At 35.0% G+C, this 20,119-nt stretch overlaps 1 protein-coding gene across 2 annotated transcripts; it reads right to left on the bottom strand.

Moving 5' to 3' along the window:
* Positions 1-1,422: 1,422 nt before the first annotated feature.
* Positions 1,423-19,666, bottom strand: LOC113873500 (callose synthase 3-like). 2 transcript variants are annotated; one of them, XM_027511640.1, is made up of 43 exons: positions 19,520-19,666; positions 19,139-19,417; positions 18,726-18,826; positions 17,823-17,947; positions 17,647-17,740; positions 17,371-17,481; positions 17,163-17,279; positions 16,964-17,056; positions 16,306-16,397; positions 15,909-16,035; positions 14,715-14,852; positions 14,517-14,593; positions 14,337-14,430; positions 13,356-13,478; positions 13,130-13,247; positions 12,087-12,421; positions 11,916-11,968; positions 11,764-11,824; positions 11,225-11,306; positions 11,099-11,148; positions 10,931-11,017; positions 10,121-10,258; positions 9,944-10,038; positions 9,754-9,838; positions 9,512-9,672; positions 9,164-9,287; positions 8,975-9,075; positions 8,761-8,893; positions 8,526-8,677; positions 7,472-7,581; positions 7,243-7,374; positions 7,017-7,085; positions 6,687-6,873; positions 6,445-6,601; positions 5,503-5,622; positions 5,308-5,426; positions 5,113-5,196; positions 4,061-4,173; positions 3,749-3,978; positions 2,865-3,662; positions 2,717-2,767; positions 2,326-2,508; positions 1,423-1,957 (listed from the first exon to the last, which is right to left on the bottom strand). In XM_027511640.1, exons 2-43 carry the CDS (start codon positions 19,329-19,331, stop codon positions 1,709-1,711), a joined length of 5,862 nt encoding a protein of 1,953 aa, XP_027367441.1. In that variant the 5' UTR covers positions 19,332-19,417; positions 19,520-19,666; the 3' UTR covers positions 1,423-1,708. The 2 variants fall into 2 exon arrangements, with proteins under 2 accessions (XP_027367441.1, XP_027367442.1); XM_027511641.1 differs by having other exon boundaries at positions 19,139-19,414; positions 19,520-19,567.
* Positions 19,667-20,119: the final 453 nt, after the last annotated feature.

The following is a 20,119-nucleotide window of genomic DNA, read 5'->3' as shown; positions in this document are numbered from 1 at the left end:
ATATCTGGATGTTCTTAACTTTTTCTTAATATAAAATTATTTTATTTTAATGTGATTATTTTTCTAAAGTACATGGATGTTTTATTTTATTAATATAACATTTACTAACACTCAACCACATGTTAAGATTAAAGAACCTTGTCAGCTGGTCCGGAGGTATTGCATGTGTTCTTTTTATTATTTCTTTGTGTTTCCTGAATAAATTTTAGTTTCTTGTTATCATCTCTTTTTACAGTCTTCTCCCCAATCACTACAAAATCTCCACTTGCTCACTCCCTGCAAGATTCTTCCATCCTTGAACCGCATCCCCATCCACCAAGAACATATTATCACGGTTGAAGCTTCTAGGAAATTTAGCCCTTTACTTCTCTTCTCTTTTTCAAAACACAGGAAAAAATTACTAAAACTTGGGCTCAGGTATTCAGCTTGTAAAACGATAATCCACGTTGAACTTTGAAAATTTGGGAATGAATTTTGCTAATATTTTATGTCAGCATAGGCCACGAATTCACACCAGTTAGGACTGAGAAGTGAAAATGAGAAATGAAAAAGAAAAAAAGAAGTGAAATGAAGATAAAACAATAAGTGAATTCTTATCTTATCAGATAAAATTATGAAAAACACCGTGTAGGACATACTTGTTAAATTTTCAAATGAGATAACGACAAAATATTTCCTAGAAAAGGACTACTTGCCTAGCTGTTTAAAATTCCAAAACAGTACGAGATTTCTAAGATGCAAACCATATTCTCAGCATAATTTTCCAAAGCATAATTTTTTCAAACTGACCCAATGAAGGCTTCAACGCGAAACTAATCACCAGAAACCTCATTTGACAATCCAAATTTGAAGAAAATTTCCCTCCAGAGTGACAGGGAGGGAAGTGATAATCCCCCTAGAACCAATTCGTGGGTGAGGCAAATTTGCGTATCATTTGACCTAGTTGTCACCTTTTCTCTTCCATGAAGATTCTCCTGCACCACACAATAGTCACGCCAATTTTAATTTCACCATGGACAATTTCACTCATCTTAATGAGCTCTGTGATCTTTTGTTTTTCGAATTTACCTAAATGCGGGAGTGACATATAACATTTTGCCCCAAATTGCTTCCACTTTTTTGGAAACCTTTTTCTTTCAAACGATTCAGCCTTTTAGGTTACAGCTATTTTATATTAGTGGGAGTTCGGGGAAACAAGAACCAGGGCAATGATAAGTGATGGGCCGCGCAGGTGCCACCCGTCGGTTCCTATCATGCTAGGGATACTTGTCCTTTACCATGGAAAGTGGAAACTGAGCATGGAATCTCTTGTTACTAAAAGGACCACACAACAAAGGTTAATCATGCTAGGGATACTTTACCATGGAAAGTGGAAACTAAGCATGGAATCTCGTTACTAATAGGACCACACAACAAAGGTTAATATCAATCTTTTGTCAGACAAGGTTAATATTCGAAAAGACTGGTTTTACAAATTGTGGCACTTAATACTGGCATTCATCGATGCGCCTTTCAGCTTTTTCTTTGCTGCGAATTTAAATCGAAATAACTTCCATTGATGTTCGCAATAAACAAAATTGAAGCCTAGGATCTGTCCCATTCTTAATTACAACTTACAACTACTTACAATTGTTGCATAAATCATTGCTCAAGCAATTACTACAATCAAGGAAATGGAGTGCATATGATTAAGCATTGTGTATACAAATTATTCCTTGTTGCGAGAAGAGCGCCCCTTCCTTTGGCCACCAAGAATACGAGAAATTTGCAAACCTCGGCTAAATGCTTGGTTGAAAAGCATACGGGTCTGAAATTCTGAAACAAACGGAAACCAAGCCAGGAAGGCAACAGGAGTGAACAAAAGTAAACCCATCACAATCTCATAACCACGAGCTAGAGTTTTCACTGATCCCCAAAATCCAGCTCGGTGTACTAGAGGCTTTAATGCTTGCGCAATCTGCAAAATAAAACGAAAAAAATGACAAGGAAAGCCAGAAACTAGCAAGTTGAAGGAAATAAGGGTAATGCAATTGTACAATAAATCTAACCTTAATGACAAACCACAACATGATTTCATACAAGAAATAAAGAAAAATGGGAACACAAAACCATAACAAACTGGGATTCATTCCATACAGCTAAATTGATGTGTATAATTTTCATATGCCAATCAGTCCATAAGCACAATCTTTACGTTTTCATTAGTAGATAATGAGCTCAGTTTCTCTTGAATTCATAATCAGACATCAGTTCATAGATGAGGATACAGCATATCACTCCAAAATAATAAAGTATTTACTATGGAGAAAAAGAAAGAGCATTCACCTGTAGCATTCCCCAACCAGTGGGCATGAAGGCAAGAATGCAAACAACAATGTCCTGCATTGTCATATGAAGGACGATCAAGATGACAAGAATTGAGACAAATGCTAAGAATATCAACCCCTTGATTAACCGGAAGACTAGCTGAAACTCTGCACTGAATTTCCGTCTCCCAACAGACACCGCCTGGGACAAAATGGAAAAAGAAAATCAGAAAAACAGAAATTTACTCTAAGAAATGTTGATGTACTTAGGATTCTGGCATGGTTTAGGTTTACATATATGGGCAAGAAAGTGAACAAGCCTTTTGCTTTGCTAGATTATACATGAGATCATTTATACATTGTTTCATTGCAAATTTAACATGCCGTACAAGACAGAGTAACTTGCTAACCTTCACCACAAATAATATTAGAACGATCACCAACCATGATATGCCATAGACCTGTAGCCAAGAAAAGGATATCCTTCCGTTCAATATGCCAAATTCTAGAAGTAGGATAAAGAGTTGGAAAAAGGGAACAACACAAGTAAAGACTTACCAGAATATTTTTTGTCTTTTTGGTAAAGTTCAAGTGATAAACAAGACCATACTGATAGATAAAAAAACGTAGAGACAACAATATCTCAGCTATGATTCCACGCATTCCTGAATATTGGAGATGCTCTTGTTCCTCTTCCCACCAGGACTCCCAACTTTTTTCAGGTGGTACACCTATACCGCCTTGAATGCTAATCCATTTATTCCAATCAGTCCAATCGTCAACAATCTTTTGCCACTCAAACCCAGAAGGATTGAACAAGAAGGGAGCATAAAGCCAGGTGCCCACCATAAACCACATTGATACAGTAATCAAGAGATATGCAACCCCACTTCTATAAGTGTGACCAAAAATTTGGTATACAATTAGTAAAATCATTAGCTCAATACCCTTGACAAAGTGGCTTCGAGAGTAAAGTCTATAGTTGTCAGCAAATTTAGCATGGAAAACCACAAACCCTCGACCAGTAGGTCTATATTTTGCACCTCCATGAAGCAATGTCCTTCCATAATAGTGAGTCTTTGTCCCAAGTGAAAATGTAAAGAAAACTGGAGCCAGCTGCAACTGCATTAAGATGAACTCACTAAGTGCAGTTCGGAAGCCCCTTTCCAAGCCAATTTCCATCAACATGGGCAAGGCCATCAAAAACCCAATTTGAACAAAGGACTGAGAGGCAAGAGCCACTTGAAGAGGCTTATTGTCTCGAATGGCTTTTTGTGTACTCAAACCTTCTTCAAGGCCACTAAGAACAAGATAAAGGCGACCATAGAGGAATATGTATACTGTGAGAACGGTTATCTGCTCAAGTTCAAAGAGGAAAAGAAAAAGGTTTAGAAGCATGTGAAGTGAGAACTAGATAAGAGTTAACTCAGGTGGTAACATACAAGAGTACTGAAGTAAAATCCAATTGTGGTGAAATAACAGGAAAGCATTCTGAAGAAGTCAAAACGATGCCCAAGACGATATACATCTCGACTCAGTGTTTGCTCCCCATTGCCATTAGCTATCTTTGCTTCAAACATTGAAATCTGGTTGAGACCCACATCTCTTCCTTTCCCAACTTGTATGTACTCATGATGAGTAACATTTCCTTCACGGAGCGTTGAGTTGAAGCCTGCAAATAACATAGTAAGATCAAATGAATATATAAATGAATCAAGCATAAAGTAAAGAAAGAGAAGCGGACATCAATTTACCAGCAAAAATATCTTCACTCAAATTGATAACCTTGGATGCTTTGCTAACACCTCCTCTTGTGAGGTGAAAAAGCCTATCAAAGACATCAGGATGCCCATAGTGGAAGCGAACCCTACAGAAGCATATACAATTAAAGCAAATTATACATTTCCCCTAAACACAACAAATACCCAAACAGAGAAAAAAAGAAGTTTGATGAAGCCCAAGAAATGGATCTCTTTCTCTCTCTCTCTCTCTCTACATATATATATATATATTAGAATATATCAAATGTGCCCAATAGTATTTTGATCATATCTTAAAATAATTTAGAGAATCTTTGAGATTATCTCTCAAGACTAGTTTCTCTATGTCCTTGATTTTCATATTTCCTTATATTTCAGGATTTGTCTTCCTATTTAGTTAGGATTATGCTATAGTATTAATATAATAAATAAGGTTTAGTACTTTATGTTTTATCATTACATTGTAATATATTCACATCATATCAAGCTAGTATCAATTTCAACTATATCTGACAAGGTAAATATACCAACTTTCTGCCATTGATGTGCCAATTTTGTTATCAAAGATTATTTAAAGGCATTGATCAGTTAGTGCCATGTCTGTCTTCATTTTATGTACTTGATTGTTGCTTTGTCTGTGTATAGCTTCAGCAAGGACTTATTTATTAATATGTATTAAGATTGGAGAAAAGCAGCAGCAAACCTCTATAAATAACTGTGTCAAAACAGTAAATAAAATATGAAAGCCATGATTAACATCTATGATCGAATTTGAGGGGGTGTTCATGAGTAATACTTTGTGTACTAAGTTGCTCAAGCTTATAAAAGTTGTCCATCGAGGATGACTTAGGCCTTTGTTCAGTGGGCACCACCCACATCATTAGAGATCAGGTTTTGCAAGTTCCTACACTCAAATCCCAACAGCACCAACCAGTGTTTTATTCTCCCACAACACAGACCCCATATTTCCCCTACTCCTCTTCCAAAGTCGTACACTTCTTTTAGTAACCAAACACAAAAAAAGGAAAACAAGAATGAGAACTCACTTTAATGGATTAGCCAACAATCTCTGACCAATTGTCACAAAACTGGTCTCCTGATTTGACATGAACCATGCAAGAGAAGAAACACTGAAACCTCAACAAAAAAATAGTCAGGGCCACTATGCATTTTGTTTACAAACGAATTATTTTTCAAGGAGTACAGCAACAATGATAAATATAAGAACAAAACGTCTTTACCTTCCAGTAAATATATGCTCCCTAAGTCCAAGAATACTTGGGAACCTCACCCCATCATGCTTCTTTAGGAACTCTTGCAACAAATTTCTCATTTTTAAAGCTTCTTCCATGTAGTTATCCTATAAAAGAGGCAATTTAATCACATAGAATGATATCAGACCTTGGAAGTTTGAGTTCCCCATAAAAATAACGTACCTGGTTCATATCTATAGTTTGCAAACCTTCTCCACGTGTGAAAATTATGGCATGATTCTGATTTTCAGGTTTACCCTCACCTAAAATAGCTGGCCCAGGAAGTTTTATTTTGTATATGACCTGATTTAGACAATCAAATGAAGGGGTATGAAACAAGATATTGATAAATGAATGATGAATGTAAATATTATGGAGGGAAAAAGAATGATGGTTCAGGAAACAGTTAAACTCCTGAATAGTATTTGGTCCCACAGAAATAGTATAACTACTTATTAGCTTCAAATTATAAAATGGGAAACCATTGTTTTTGTAAAAGTTAGATTCAAATTATTTGTGCATATATCTCTCTGTACACAATCAGAAGAAAATGATTGTTGTTTACAATCATGATTAAATGTTAAAACAGTATTGTTGAAATATGAATATATGGTTAGTAAACTAAGTAGCAACATAAGGATGATAAACGGTAAAAACTTGGACCTGGAATTAACACTTCATCTCTTATTATGCACTTGCTTACAATTAATCAATAAAATAATAAAGAAGTCATCACATAACTGTTAAATGGAAACCATAAATCATATACTTTTTTAAGAACAAGCAAACTTGTGTTTCGTCCATGTACACATGTATGAAAAAAATGACAATAAGAAGTAAGCATCTATATAAACATATTGAGTACTATGCAGTTAAGTATCAACTTTGTTGGATTGTTTTGCATGTGGATGCTCAAGAGATTTGCTATGTCAGATAGGAAGAGAGAATGGAGTCTTCCTGCATCTTTAGTTTTCATGTTCCATGTAGAACATAAACTTTCCTGTTTTGGATGTGGTATCCCACTTTTATGTGGGAAGAAACTTCATTTTCTATCAAAAACATATTACTAAAAGCCAAAAAGAGGAAAGAATTATTTACATGCTTCATTAATCAAAATCCATGTACCTGATCTAAATATTGTACAGGCTCTGTCTCTGAAGGACTACTGGATTTTGGCATAGCCTTCACCAAGCAAGAGTAATAAACCTTGTTGATCTTTTTTGGTCTCTCTTTGCTAGTTTCCTCTACCTCATCAATATAGGCAACTCGAAGTGAAGGATATCTGCCAAATGAAAACATATGAAGTATGAATCGATTCCTAAATATAACAAATATCAAGGCAAGTATTATTAACCTTGGACATTTACCTCGTCATAAGCCTCAATATGTCTTGTGCCCGAGCAGCACCAGATCGCTTGTCAATCCCATATTGTTGGCATGACACCACATATGAGAATTTCATATCAGCTACTGCTTGACATTGTGTCCACAATGACCTTTCCCCCTTTGAGTTATCATCTGAATTTTCAATGGCCTTGTAGCCTTCCATCAAATCTGCGCATTCACAACATTTCATTCAGATAAACAAAATACAAAAATTTCAAGAAACAAGTTTCATCAACTTATAAATTCACAACCAAATTATAAGCAGCTAATAAGAAAATAATTTAATCATTCCCAAAACAATGAAAGGTCACCTTCATCTTTGGCCATATCAAGAAAAGCCTGAAGCTCCAAAGCTTTTCTGAAGTACATCATACCTCTAACTGCAACAGTAAGGGTACTTTAATAAAATGCAATTATAAGCAACATGCAGTTGATATTCTAAGGACATGATTGTATATGAACTTATGTGTCCAAGTTTGCATCTAATGTGTTTGCATGTGTGTCTGTCTGTGTGTGTGTGTGAGAGAGAGAGAGGACCAGTTCTGGTCAAAGTTTGGCCCCGGTATGATGCCCAGCGGCGAAGTTCTTCTTCTAACTCATCAGACTCATTCCCTTTAAGTTCCTCCTCACTGGAACAATTCACTCGCTGAAGAAAGTTGTTCCATTCATCTATACATCAATAACCCAAAAAGTTAAAAATTCATTCATACTCACCCCTTGATCTTTCATATTTAAGCAACATATCAATTTATGGGTAAGCACGTACCTGGAAAGATCTTTTGCAAGTAGAAGAGTATTGAAACACCATCTTCGTTGGGTGATTCCAACTCACGCAAGGAAAATAGAACCTCTTCAGTGTAATATGGTGTTAAAACCCTTCAAAGTCCATAACACAAAAATAGTGTTAAACATCATTAAATACACCTTAATAAATGCTTTAAATTACCTAAAAAGGCAGGTTGACTTTGGTATTTTAGGGCAATAGATACATTTGATTTCTATTTCCTTAACCAACACTAATCCTTAGGATACTTGGTTAACATTTGCTAAATAAAAAAACATACCTGCAAGTGCCTAACTAATAAGGATTGTTTTTATAAAAAGGAAAGGAGGTGAAAGGCGAAGTTCAACTGAGGGAGAAGGTCCAAGGCTGTGGAAGGTTGTGTTCAATTCTTGAGTCCAACAGAAGGTCAGTCTCAAATCTCAATTCATACCGATTAAATTTTTAGGACAACCTTTGTTTCTTCATTTGGCCATCTTGCAAGAAATATTTATTCCTGAAAGCTTCCTACGACCAGTAAACTAAACCAAACATTCAAATTTGCCATGCCTATCACAATATACTATAATAGTCAATAAAATTTACCAGCTATGACTTGTCATGTAAGTTCTTTAGATTTATGGTATATTTGAAAGAGTTTATTTGACCTTACAATTCTCATTAAGTTTTTTTTAGTTATTTCAATGAGTTTTTTGGTGTAGTTTATCAAAATAAGCTCCTTTTTAGCTTATTCCAAATTCCAATAAATGATGGTCAAAGTTATGGCATAAGCCCTCATACTATAGAATGAGAGTTATTGAAATTTGAAAAAGCACTTAAGTTATTTACCCAAATGCATCCTTAAATCTTTTAAATGCTTCACTTACAAACTTATTGGATAAGTATGTGTATAGTGCGAGAAAACAAGCAATATATTAAATGCTTCACTTACAATAATGCATTGAAAGGGAATTAATTCAGATAATGCAAACTACATTTTGGAAGAAGCATCTCGGCATCAGAAAAGCTTAACAAAAGATAAGACTAAAAGAAAGCTTACGAGAATGAAAGCATATTGCGAACTTTTGGTGCTGTAGGCATATCCATAAACAGTGAATTAGAGAAAAAAGAAATACGCCGTCTAGCTTCTAAGTTAGAAGGTACATCCATTGCTGATTCTTTTGTTGTAAGCAGCAAGTAAAGCCGTTTAATCTACAAATGTAGAAGTAAACAAATCATCAGATATGTACTTCACTGACCAAATTCTGATCAGAATACTTAAATAAGTAGCATACTTTCTCTGTCCAAGCTTCTGTAACTGGTTCAATTGGAAACCTGATAGCCCCTTCAGATGCAAATAACTGATGTTGTTGCTCAAGAAAAAGCATCCCCTCGTGTCCAGATCCACCATGTATTGAATCTACCAAGCTAACCAAGAAAAATGATACAATCAAAATCACAGAACTTTCCCCTTTAAGGATGTAGAGAATTTGGAATCCATAACATTACCTGAATATATGATCCTCCATCATTATATCTCTTGTCACCACCTCTAGCATGTCCTGAAATAGAATCACAACTTGGTCCCGATCTTCTTGCTTATTGTTTAACTGCAATAAATAACAAGCTGGATAAGACTTTGACAAGCTAATGATTACAAACTAAAATGTCAATTTCATAAGGGTGTCCAAACAATACCAGATATTTTATTAGCTCAACAAATTGTCCATAGAGGGTGGGAAGTGCACTCAGTCTGAATTCTCTTATAAGGTCATCAGCTTCAATATGTTTGTGTACCTCAGAGAAAATGTATTCTATAACCCTGAAACAAACGGTGCCAACAAAATTGAAAATAAGTTATAGATAACCAAAGAATCATAGAAGTCGGTTAGAAGTGGTAGACTGGTAGTCATTTCCAAAAGCTTTTTATTTATAGGAAGAACATGATTTATTATCATTTGGATCAGCGTAGGAATACTGGCAAGGAAAATACTCAGAAAGTAACACACATAAACAACTCACACTATACTTCTTTGAGGAACTTACTGTTTCTCCCGATCTCCTTGAACCAAGAACTTAACAATGCTCTTAAATGAAGCATAGCATTCCCGAACAGCACAAGACATATAGTCATCAGTCTCAATTCTTTTTCTCAGTTCTCGATCCTTTCCGTTGCTGTCTGTGGCCATATCCAATGCAATTGGAATCTATAAAAGCAGATAAAGAATTGTTAAATGGAAATGAAGGTAACAAAGTTTTTATATAGTAAAAAATAGAAATAAATAAACCTTGCTAGCAAGAAGAAATGGTGGCCATTGCATAATGTCCAACTCACGATCAGCCCAATATGGTACAAGCAACAGGTTCATTTCCCTGAATGGTACAACCACCTCAGCACACTACTGTCAAAAAACACAGTACACTATCTAGAGAAAAAAAGATAAAGACCCAGAAACACAAATGTATGCTCCAGGTTACCTATTACTGATGAGATCTTCCTCTCTAAAACTAGTGATTATTTGATTCCACAGCTGTGCAAATCTTGCAGCTTCTTTACCTTTGTTAGGTGAGATCTGTATCAACAAGGCAAGGTAAATTTGAAGTAAAGATGCTCTAATTTTCAACAATAAGTTCAAGAAAGTAAAAATAATTAACCTTATCAAATCTGCGAGATAAAGTGGCCGTCAAAAATCCTTTTTTCTTTGCCTCACTCTTTTCCTCTGGGATCAAACAGGCATTGAAGGCACCAGGCAATGATTCAAAACGAGATCTGAGCATTCCTAATGTCCTTATCTGACATCAGTAAACGATGAGATGAAATGATTTCCAAGGTTAGGAAAAGAAATCCTGATACAAGTTAACCAGGGAATGAGGGAACAATCTCAGGAACACACAAGTTCTTCAGAAAATGGCACATTTCTTGCCTTAACTTCTCTTCATCAGAACTTCAAAAACTTTCAATCAATTTAGGCATATCCTCTCAAAAATCGTTTTAAATGCATGTTTTCCTTAGTTTAACTAAAAATGCCATGCATTGTACAACATGCTTACCAGTTCCAGCAGCAAAAAGACAGCCAAACTTGAGAATGAAGCAAATATAAACTAGAATATTCAACAAGGAAAAAAGCACCCCAAGACCCAAAATAACTCTCCAAGGATATAATTGAATAAACCATAAATCCAAAATAATAAAATCAAACAAGATATTGAACATAATAATAAATAAAAGTATTGTCTTGACTGTACTGAGTTAATGTACCAATAAAGCAACATTAAGGGAAAAAAAAGGGCACTGGAGGGTCAGAATAAGAATAAGCACATCTAATGTACCAAAATGAATTAATGCTTCTTCAGATTTCCCACCAAAATATGTCCCAAAGATACAAACAATAAATAAGCAACATAAACAGAAGATCCAAAACAAACAACTAAAAGAGATATCTATGGAGTGGGCAATCAACTGACCTCTCCAAGGCGACGGAATGCCCCATAAATACCACCAAACAAAGTAGAGAATATGGCATACCAAATCTGGGTATCCATGAAGTATACCTGCAAAGGAAAAAGGGAGTTGTATAATGATGTGGCTTATAATTAAAGAGTTACCAAATACAGTACAGTGTAAACTCATACCAAAATAATTGGAGCCCAAAGTGCAACTACAACACCAAGATTTTTTCGAGCTGCAAGGCACACAATTTATAAATTCATTTTTGGAGAAAAGAAATAATAGGAAAAAACAGTGTTCAAGCTTACTACCACGGGGAAAGAATTCATGCCACTGAAAAGTTGAGACTTTTACACTCATTATAGCTTTTGTAGGTCCCACCAGAGGTTTTATCTACAATAAGAATGAAAGACACAGACCATTAATAAAAGTAGCATTAGTAGATTCTTTAATGAAACAAAGATGACATTTTGTGGCATAGCTTATGTAGGTCCAACCAGAGGATTTGCCTTATAGTAATAATGCAAGAAACACAGCTAAAACCTGTAAAAGTCATTTATTATTTCACAGAAACAAGGACAGTTTATGCAATCCCATTGGAGGATTAACTACAGCAGCAGACAGACAGTTAGAACAAGTGAAATTCATTGATTATTACATTAGCTATGGTTGAAACTCCAGTCGCATTTACAAATGTAGGCTTATCAGAAATACGAGAATCCATACACTATTATGACCAAAAATCAAAATTGTACATAATCATTGCCACAACTACGGTATGTTTTGGGAGTGAACAAGGAAAAACAGAGGAGTTAGAGTTATCCAAAAGTCATGAATGAAAAGAAATCACCTCTATATAGTAACTGAAAGCTAACTTTGTAATTATAAGGAGAACCCAAAACATAGTGTACCTGAAATTATCAATACCGACACAAGATCAGATTCCTAGAAAAGTAACACAATTTGCAATACACAAAAACTTTCCAAACTCTAGATTCTTACTTGAAAAGGGAAAATGTACTCTCATGCATCCCCCTTCCAACATAGAGTCGAGGCTGTCAATCATAAAGCATAAAAACCACCAAGTTAAATTAAGTACATCTCAGTTGCAATTACAATGGCATAAAACAATTGTTGTTTGTATATATCAAAAATAGGGTTGCCGGTCAATACCTGTGACCACCACATCATTAGCATCACAATCCTATAGTTCGATCTCTCAAGAAAACGACGAATGAGTGGGAACAGAAACAATATGGCAGCTAGCATATTTGGTGACAGATAAACAACAACAGCCATAATAAAGAATGAAGGCGAGCTTGCATTGCTTCCAAACCAACTTTGGATGGTTTGAGCAAACCCCAGAGGATTGTCCCAAGTATAAGCATAACTAACTGATAGAATAATCACCCATGCTGCAGCTGAAATAACTTTTACAATGTATCTCAATTTAACATACAATGACATACTCCAATGTGCTTTCCAACTGAGAATCACATCCAGAATAGCTGTCCATGTAAACATAAAATAAAAAAGATAACTATAAGCAACCTGCTCCTCTATAAAGAAAAGATTGTTTCCATAATAAAAAAAAAATAAAAGTAGATGCTTTCAGATAGAGCAGAATCCAGTCAACCTCACTACCCATGTAATCTTATTCACTAAAGAGAAAAGTACAAATGCATTGGGAAACATATTCTTCACATGAAAACAAAACAAGAGACTAAATAATAAGGCGAACCAATGGCACAACAGAGGAGCCATCACCAGTCCCCTCGTAAATCAAAGAAATATCTCTTAAGTAACCACTGAGCAATTCTAGCAGGAATAAGTGCCTACAGGCACAACTAATCAAAAGCTCAAAATAGCATTAAAAAATTTCAGCACAGATTTTTCTGTCTTTTTTATTATAAGTTTAACGCATCTTGTGTTGTGCCATTAGCATAAAATACAAAGCAAGGATAAAAATCCTGTTTAAACAAGTTTGGGATAAAAGTTCTAGCTAAAAGAATCTAGTTATGACCCTTTCCTTTCTATTAATGAACTATTAATGAACATTACTTTTTTTTTTATCAGAAACATACAGCCTGTAGGTCTTCATATTAAGGATGCCACTTGTGAAACATTAAAGACTACAAAAATGATAAAACAGGCTATGGAATACTATATATCAGCTATATATGTCCAGGTAAAATTGCGTATTACCAAGTACCAACCTTGTCCGAGCTTCAATATAGCCGCTGTAATGAACACGCTAAGCACCTTCTTGAAAACATCAACACTAAAGATTGCACTTGGATCCTCAGATCCATTCCAAGCAACAATAATCATAGCCTAAAATAAATTAGCTCTTTCATAAATGGATCTGATTTTGCATGACATTAATGGGAAAAATCATTCAGATGGACAATAAACGGCAATACAACACAAATTATTTATTACCTGTAAGCACAGAATGAAAAAACTCCACATGCGATCAAAACTTCTGAAAATATGCCAAAATGACCTTATCTCAACAAAGTTGACTTTTCCAACCCATTTGTCCCTGTTAGGTGGCTTGTTATCCTGTAAATTCAAGTTTATAGCAAAGCTTAAGATCCAGTGTACAAGATTTGGGGGAAACTATTCAAATATAATCATATAACTATGATAATTTTAAAAGGAGCCCATTTAACATTTTAAATCAGTATCATAGTCAAACACAGAAGATTTTCTCCCCAGCTTCAGACAAAAAGTTTAAAGCTAGAGCTATTGCACACCATAACCTTTTTTAGTAGAAAAATGCATATTATCACCAGTAATTAGCCAATATATCATGCTCTCAGCTTTTTTAATAAAATGTAAGCCTCTTGTCAATTTTGGAAACAGCTTTTCTCTTCTCCCTTTCTACGTGCTCAATTAGTAAAATAATAACTGAGAAGTTGAGGACCAAAATTGAGAAAATATGAATCATTTGCAACCAAAATGATTTATTTTATTTTATTTTTGTAAAAACTGTGAGATTAAAGATAACAAATTAAAGTTTCCAAGAAAGTCTGTGAGTCTCCTACTGAATCAAAAGCACCATAGAAATAATCTGGGGTCTCCATTCACTTGCAAGTTGCATTAAATTTAAGGTATGTTTCAACCCTACAATGCATAAATTATAGCACCAACATAGTAAAAGTAAAATTAAATTATAAGCGCGTTTAATCTGAAAATCTTTTTTGACAGTTCAGATAATAGATATCAGGCCCATTTTCCACTACATCTACATGGGAAGCATGATCCTATAATGCTTTGGGGCATACGTAATGAAAAAAGTAGGAGCAAATTATCCACAAACATATAAAAATCCCTTGAATCCCCATGAACCCATATTGAGAGAAAATAAAGGTTTATAATAGTAACCGGTGAGAATTTGAGATTATAATCAAAGCTTACATTAGATTTGTCAAAATTTAGCTGCTCAACTGGTAGGCAAAAGAAATCAGCATCAGCACGCATTGGCCAACCAAGCCGAAAACAATCAGCTGACCTACAATTATTGAAAACTAATACCCATCAAGTATAAATAATAATCCGAAAAAGAGAAAACAAAAATGGTGAATATGCTAATTATACCAGAAATATTCATTTAAATCATCATAGTTCCTCCATTGTGAATGTTTTGACCTCCCCTTTTTGCTCAGTTCAGCTTCCTAGCAATCATCAATTTTTTTATGAGACATAATCAATAATATGAATAACATAATGAGCATGCACTGTGTGCAGACAAACATAAGACAATGACAAGAAGAAAATAAATAATGGCATAAGCACCTTTGCAATCACATTGTATATAGGAGTTACAACTTTCCTTAAGAAAGACTCCTCTTCACCTCCATAGGCTGGCTTGATATTCTCTCCAGTCATAGGACTGACATTACCAGCAAGCATTCCATACAATTCAAAAGCCATCTACAAGAAGCACCATGAAAAGATCCAAAGCTGGTCAATATTCAACAACGACGTAGGTTCTCTTTAAACATTTCATTCAATATCAACAGTGTCAGCAAATGCCAAAACCACAGAGACAAACATGTATTTCTTGGATACATAAAATTATTCTTGGGCCTCTATGACCTAGTGTAATTACTAAGATGTTCCATTCGTGCCACCACATTCGTCAAGATCAAATGGAGCCTGTACATTGTCCAAGCCTCATAACCAAAAGGCTGTTCTTGCAGAAGGTGCATGTTAGACAAATAAAACTATTCTTGGGCTTTTGCATGACAGCATAAGCTTTGGGGGAGAGATGGTCTGTGAAAATATGAATCCATGGGTCTTTGAGGAGCTTATGTCATAGGACAATATCACTACGAAACAAAATGACAACAAATCTAAGACAAAGGTTGTATGCTTTGAGATGGAAAGTTTTATATTTACATCAATTTGTGTCAAATACCTTGGTTTTTAGAACAACAATAAACACAGGCTCTTTTCTACTTTTTTCTAAGTTAGAAGCACAAATTTACTAGTTCATTGAATCTATTACCACATGAATGGAATCTTGATAGTAAGTTTTTATGAAGAAATTTAGTACGAGTTCCAAAATTGACTGGGCCTAAACTGAGGAATTTGAAATTGAAACAGTTAAAAGTGCTTGGGCTTTGATAAAATGACAGCTATAAAAATCTGTAATTCAAACTGTTCTAAATACAGATGCTCCATTGAAATTTATATTAAAAGCTGAGACCTAGAGGTCTGAGACTAACCAATCTTGTACATGTATTGAACATGGGTAGCATGACATTGAAAAGTTTATGCAGGTAAAAAAAATTATTATTAAAAAGTCAATAGCAGCTTCATTTTCAACTTCTCACAGCAAAAATATCAAAACTTCCATAAAAAATTAAAATAGGGTGAAACCAAATTGACTCTTTAACAATGCTACTTGACACTTACCCATCTTTATAAATACAGTCATGAAATAGCAAATAAACATTATAGGTAAGTTTAAATTGCAAAGCTTACATGGTGATAGATATAGCAAAGACATTCTGGCATGAATCTCAGGTTGGCAGCTTCACCCCATATTAGAAGATACAGACCCATGTATAGCAATTTACGCTGCTGCACTTCTTGCTGTATGGTTGGCAACCTGCAATATCAATCCACATTCCACAAGATATGTTATATCAGAAACTGGAATATTCATGTACTTATTGGGAAGAAGCCAGATTCATAATCGAAAGTCAAAACTAAATTTAAGAGCTCGATAACAAATCAAAACTATAAAATAAACTATACAATGAAAATATAAAAACAGTTTAAAATGTTTCTTGTCCCCATGTGTAACTAAGCAAATAGCTCCAAGCTAGCAAAAGGGCATATACAGTATCTTTTGACATTATGAGAGCAGAACTCTCACCAAAGGCTACTCTTCCGACCCAAATACTTGCACCACTTTTTGTAATTCTTGAAAAGTTTCTTCATCACTTCTGTCAGTGCACGCTCGTCCAACTAAGTGAATAATATTACAAGTCACAAGCAGATTTAATACAAATCAATGTACAAATATTCTTCTGGATAATCATAATGAATAGCAAAAGATTAGCTGTTAAGTATGATTCACAGAAGAAATATACTACTACTAAGAAGAAATATAAAGGAGCAACCCACATCTGGTGCACAACAATTAAAAAATGCAATGCAGCATAAAAATTGGAAAACTTTACAGCAGGAGCAAGAAGAAAAAATGTTTGGTACAGCAACTCATCACCATTCATCGAGGTTTATTTCAACTCTAAAATTTTAAATTGCTGTTAAATCCCCACCCCAAAAGTGGTAAGAAAGTTATTCATAAAGAAAGTTTGAAGCATTCAACTTTATATTTAAATTAAGTATGCATTACAAAACCCACATTCAATACAAAACTAAAAAACAGATTAAAAGCTTCTGAAGATAAATGACAACTGAAAAATCATATTAAAAAATGGAAATGACATGATGATCTGTATGGAAACTAAAAATAAACCCCCCCCCCCAAAAAAAAAAAAACTCTATCAATTATCCTAATAAACCCTGACCTTTGGCTGTTGATCAGGCTTGGGAAATTGTCTTATGTGCACATTTGCAAGCAACAAGATCAAATGCTCTCTCTGATTTGCTACATTGTGCTTCTGTATTTTGTAAAAGAAGTGGCAATAAGAATTGACATTCTACTCAACAAAATAAATGCAATACTGGAATTCATAAAGAAGTTAATACTTTCAGATTGCAATTTACCTGAAATCCAAAGATTACCCCAAGCCAGTCCAGAATGTCTTCATCTTTTTTTTTCTTGTAGTCCTTAGGCCAGGCAAGACCCCTTGTGTTTCGAAGAGCATATACAGCAGCTTGGATCTGTAGAGAGTGATGAGTAAGTATTTTAAATTAAATTAGAAGTCAAGTATATGAATATGGCAAGGGTACATATAGAAATTGGAGATTATACCTCAGGAAATCTCATTATTGCCTGATTTGCACTATCAGGATCAAGAGGAAGAATATTGTAAGGAACTAGAATCTCTGTTTTCTCAGCAACTTTATCTTGAGTCTCCAAAATCTGTTACAAAGCCAATGGCAAATCAATTGTAAGTGTAAAGACAGGTGAAATCAAAATTACAAAGCAAACTCAATTATAATCAGCTTATTTAAAAAATAAAAAAGGTTTTAACATAAAAAAGAACACCAATAGAAAATAACATCTTCAGAGCTACAGAAAGATAACCTCACGATCAACTTCCACCGATTGTGTCATGTTAACAGCCTTCAAAACCTCAAAAAGAACATTGGCAGTCTGATATGCCTTGGTAAGCTGTGCACTGAAAGTAAGAAGACAAACTCAATGCTAGTGATGCAATAGGCACAGAACATGTCACATTGTACATTATGTAGACAACATACCGATCAGCTTTATCGGCAGCATTTTGTAAAGCTTGGATATATTTTTTGTAGTAATGCTGATAAAAACTCTGCATCTCACGAGCATCACTTTTCTTTACCCTTCCTTTCAATGTTGGATCATTTTCCTAACAAAAAATGGAGCAAATTGATAGAAAGACATATAGAATTAAAACAAAATACTTTGAGTACATTGCCACCTCTATACCGTGTAAGGGCAAGGGGCTATCATTCACATTCATTCTACAAAAAAGAAAAAAGGTTTATAAACAAGATGTTCAGACTTCAGAAGACTGACACTTTTGAATTCAATTTCATATTACCACAAACCAAGTCCTAGGACAGAAAGCATTCAATGTTAAACTGCCCATGTATGAAGTGAATTCAAAGCTTAGGAGCTAAAAATCCTAAGCATGGAACCAATTTTTGCTAAGGTTTATAAGCATACCATGTGCTCTAGCTAGTGACTACTCAGATAATAATAAAGAGCTAGATTCATTGTTTTTACTTTTATTGCATCCTATACAAATATTTGAAAACAGAAAACAAAATGAAAACAAGGTGCCATTTTTTTATTATTGACGGAAAAAAAATTGAACAGTCCCTAAATTTTCCTTGGTTCATAATTCCTTTATGATGATGACAAAAGACAGCAACTGGATCTCAACACAGTGGTCTATGAAGTTTCCTTCCTCCAATGACATTTAAAATTAGTGCAAAATTTCTACATGACATTAGTATTGAACAATAAAAAGACTACCGAAAGGAGATTTAATCCCGTGACCTCTTTCTCCATCCTTATTATTGCGGCCAAACAAAGCAAACCACAGAAGATTATTGGAAAAGAAACACTATAACTGTATCCCGTGGTGAGAAAACAAAAATGCAGCACATGTTAATGCTTACTCTTTCAAGACGCTGAAGAAGGGCAGTTTTGAATTGCCGGACACCACGACCACTTGAAGTAGGGTCCAGCCTATGAGCTTTCTCAAACGCATAAAACCGGCCTACAAGAGCAAACACATCCACATATAAAAACACATTCAAGCACAGAAAAAACAAAACTAACCAAGCACAAATTTTCATCCGATCATAAGCACCCATAGCATTACATCATACAGATACTTTGGCTCACATGATGACAGCAAGTAAAACTGAAACTATATTTTAATTAACGAACCAGCTTCAAGTAAACACAGAAAAACCACAGCTCCACAAATGGCATCTCGGCGTAAACACACACACGCAAAGGGAGACACACAAGTTTCAACCAACCAGAGCGCACACGGTTGAACAAATGCAGAATAAAACGAACTTACAGAGATAAGCAACTCTGGGATGAGTCTTTTCGACCTCATTGGCAACACGAAGAATAGGTGCAATCTCGACAAGAGACGAAGGCACAACCTCACTGTCAAATATCGCCTCTCCAAGGTTTCCAGCAGTTTGCGTCCGCGTGATCCGCCTCTGCGGCGGCCCCGGCGGTTCCGATGGCCCCGCTCTCGACGACATCCTCTCACAGATCAAACTTCACTTTCGATTTACCAATATCAACAATGAACAAAGCAGAGACAAGCACGAACCGAAAGATGAAACTCCTGCAACGGACGAAAAAAACAAAAGCAAAAAACCTTCCATGAATAATCAATGCATGAAGACAGAATGCGAAGAAATAGTTTGCATTGAGAAATGTAGCTAACAAATGAGAGGCGGAAAGAACGGTGGCGGTGAGAGCGAGAACCCTAACCTAATGGCAGGTGTAGTGTGAGTGAGTGTTTGCAAAGGGAAGCAAAGGCAGAGCAGAAAAAGAATGTTGTATTTTGTAAGCTTGGGAAGTGGGAAGAGAACCGTAACGATTGTTGGACTCGAGAATAGTGAGTGAAACATTCGTCAAGCCAAGTCACGCAGTGGGTCCTATTGCTTTTGGACTTTGGTTCAAAGAAAATGCGCTTTTTTTTTGTCCAAATAACGATTATGCCATTCGGCTCCTCGTTCGAATTTGAAACCCTAACGGCTTTTTTTAAATAATTAATATTTATATTCTCATGTCCTCTCTTTCTCGCGTGTGTCATTCAAACACATATTTCTTTCCTCTTTAATTAAGGAAAAATGTTATTCCATATCTACCAATAACTCTAAATTGAGTGAAAAGACAGAAATATAATAAAAATAATAAATGATGTAATAGAAAATTAAATTTCCATGACATGTAATTCATAAGCATGTAAAAGTTAATTTTATCTTTAAATTTTCAACTTATGTATAATAAATAGTTTTATAACTTAGTATATTTGAATATT

Source organism: Abrus precatorius, unplaced genomic scaffold (genome assembly GCF_003935025.1).
Source record: "Abrus precatorius isolate BTA unplaced genomic scaffold, Abrus_2018 Scaffold7, whole genome shotgun sequence".
Taxonomy (NCBI): domain Eukaryota; kingdom Viridiplantae; phylum Streptophyta; class Magnoliopsida; order Fabales; family Fabaceae; genus Abrus; species Abrus precatorius.
The sequence above is the reverse complement of the archived record's forward strand: the minus strand, read 5'-3'. Positions and strand labels throughout refer to the sequence as shown.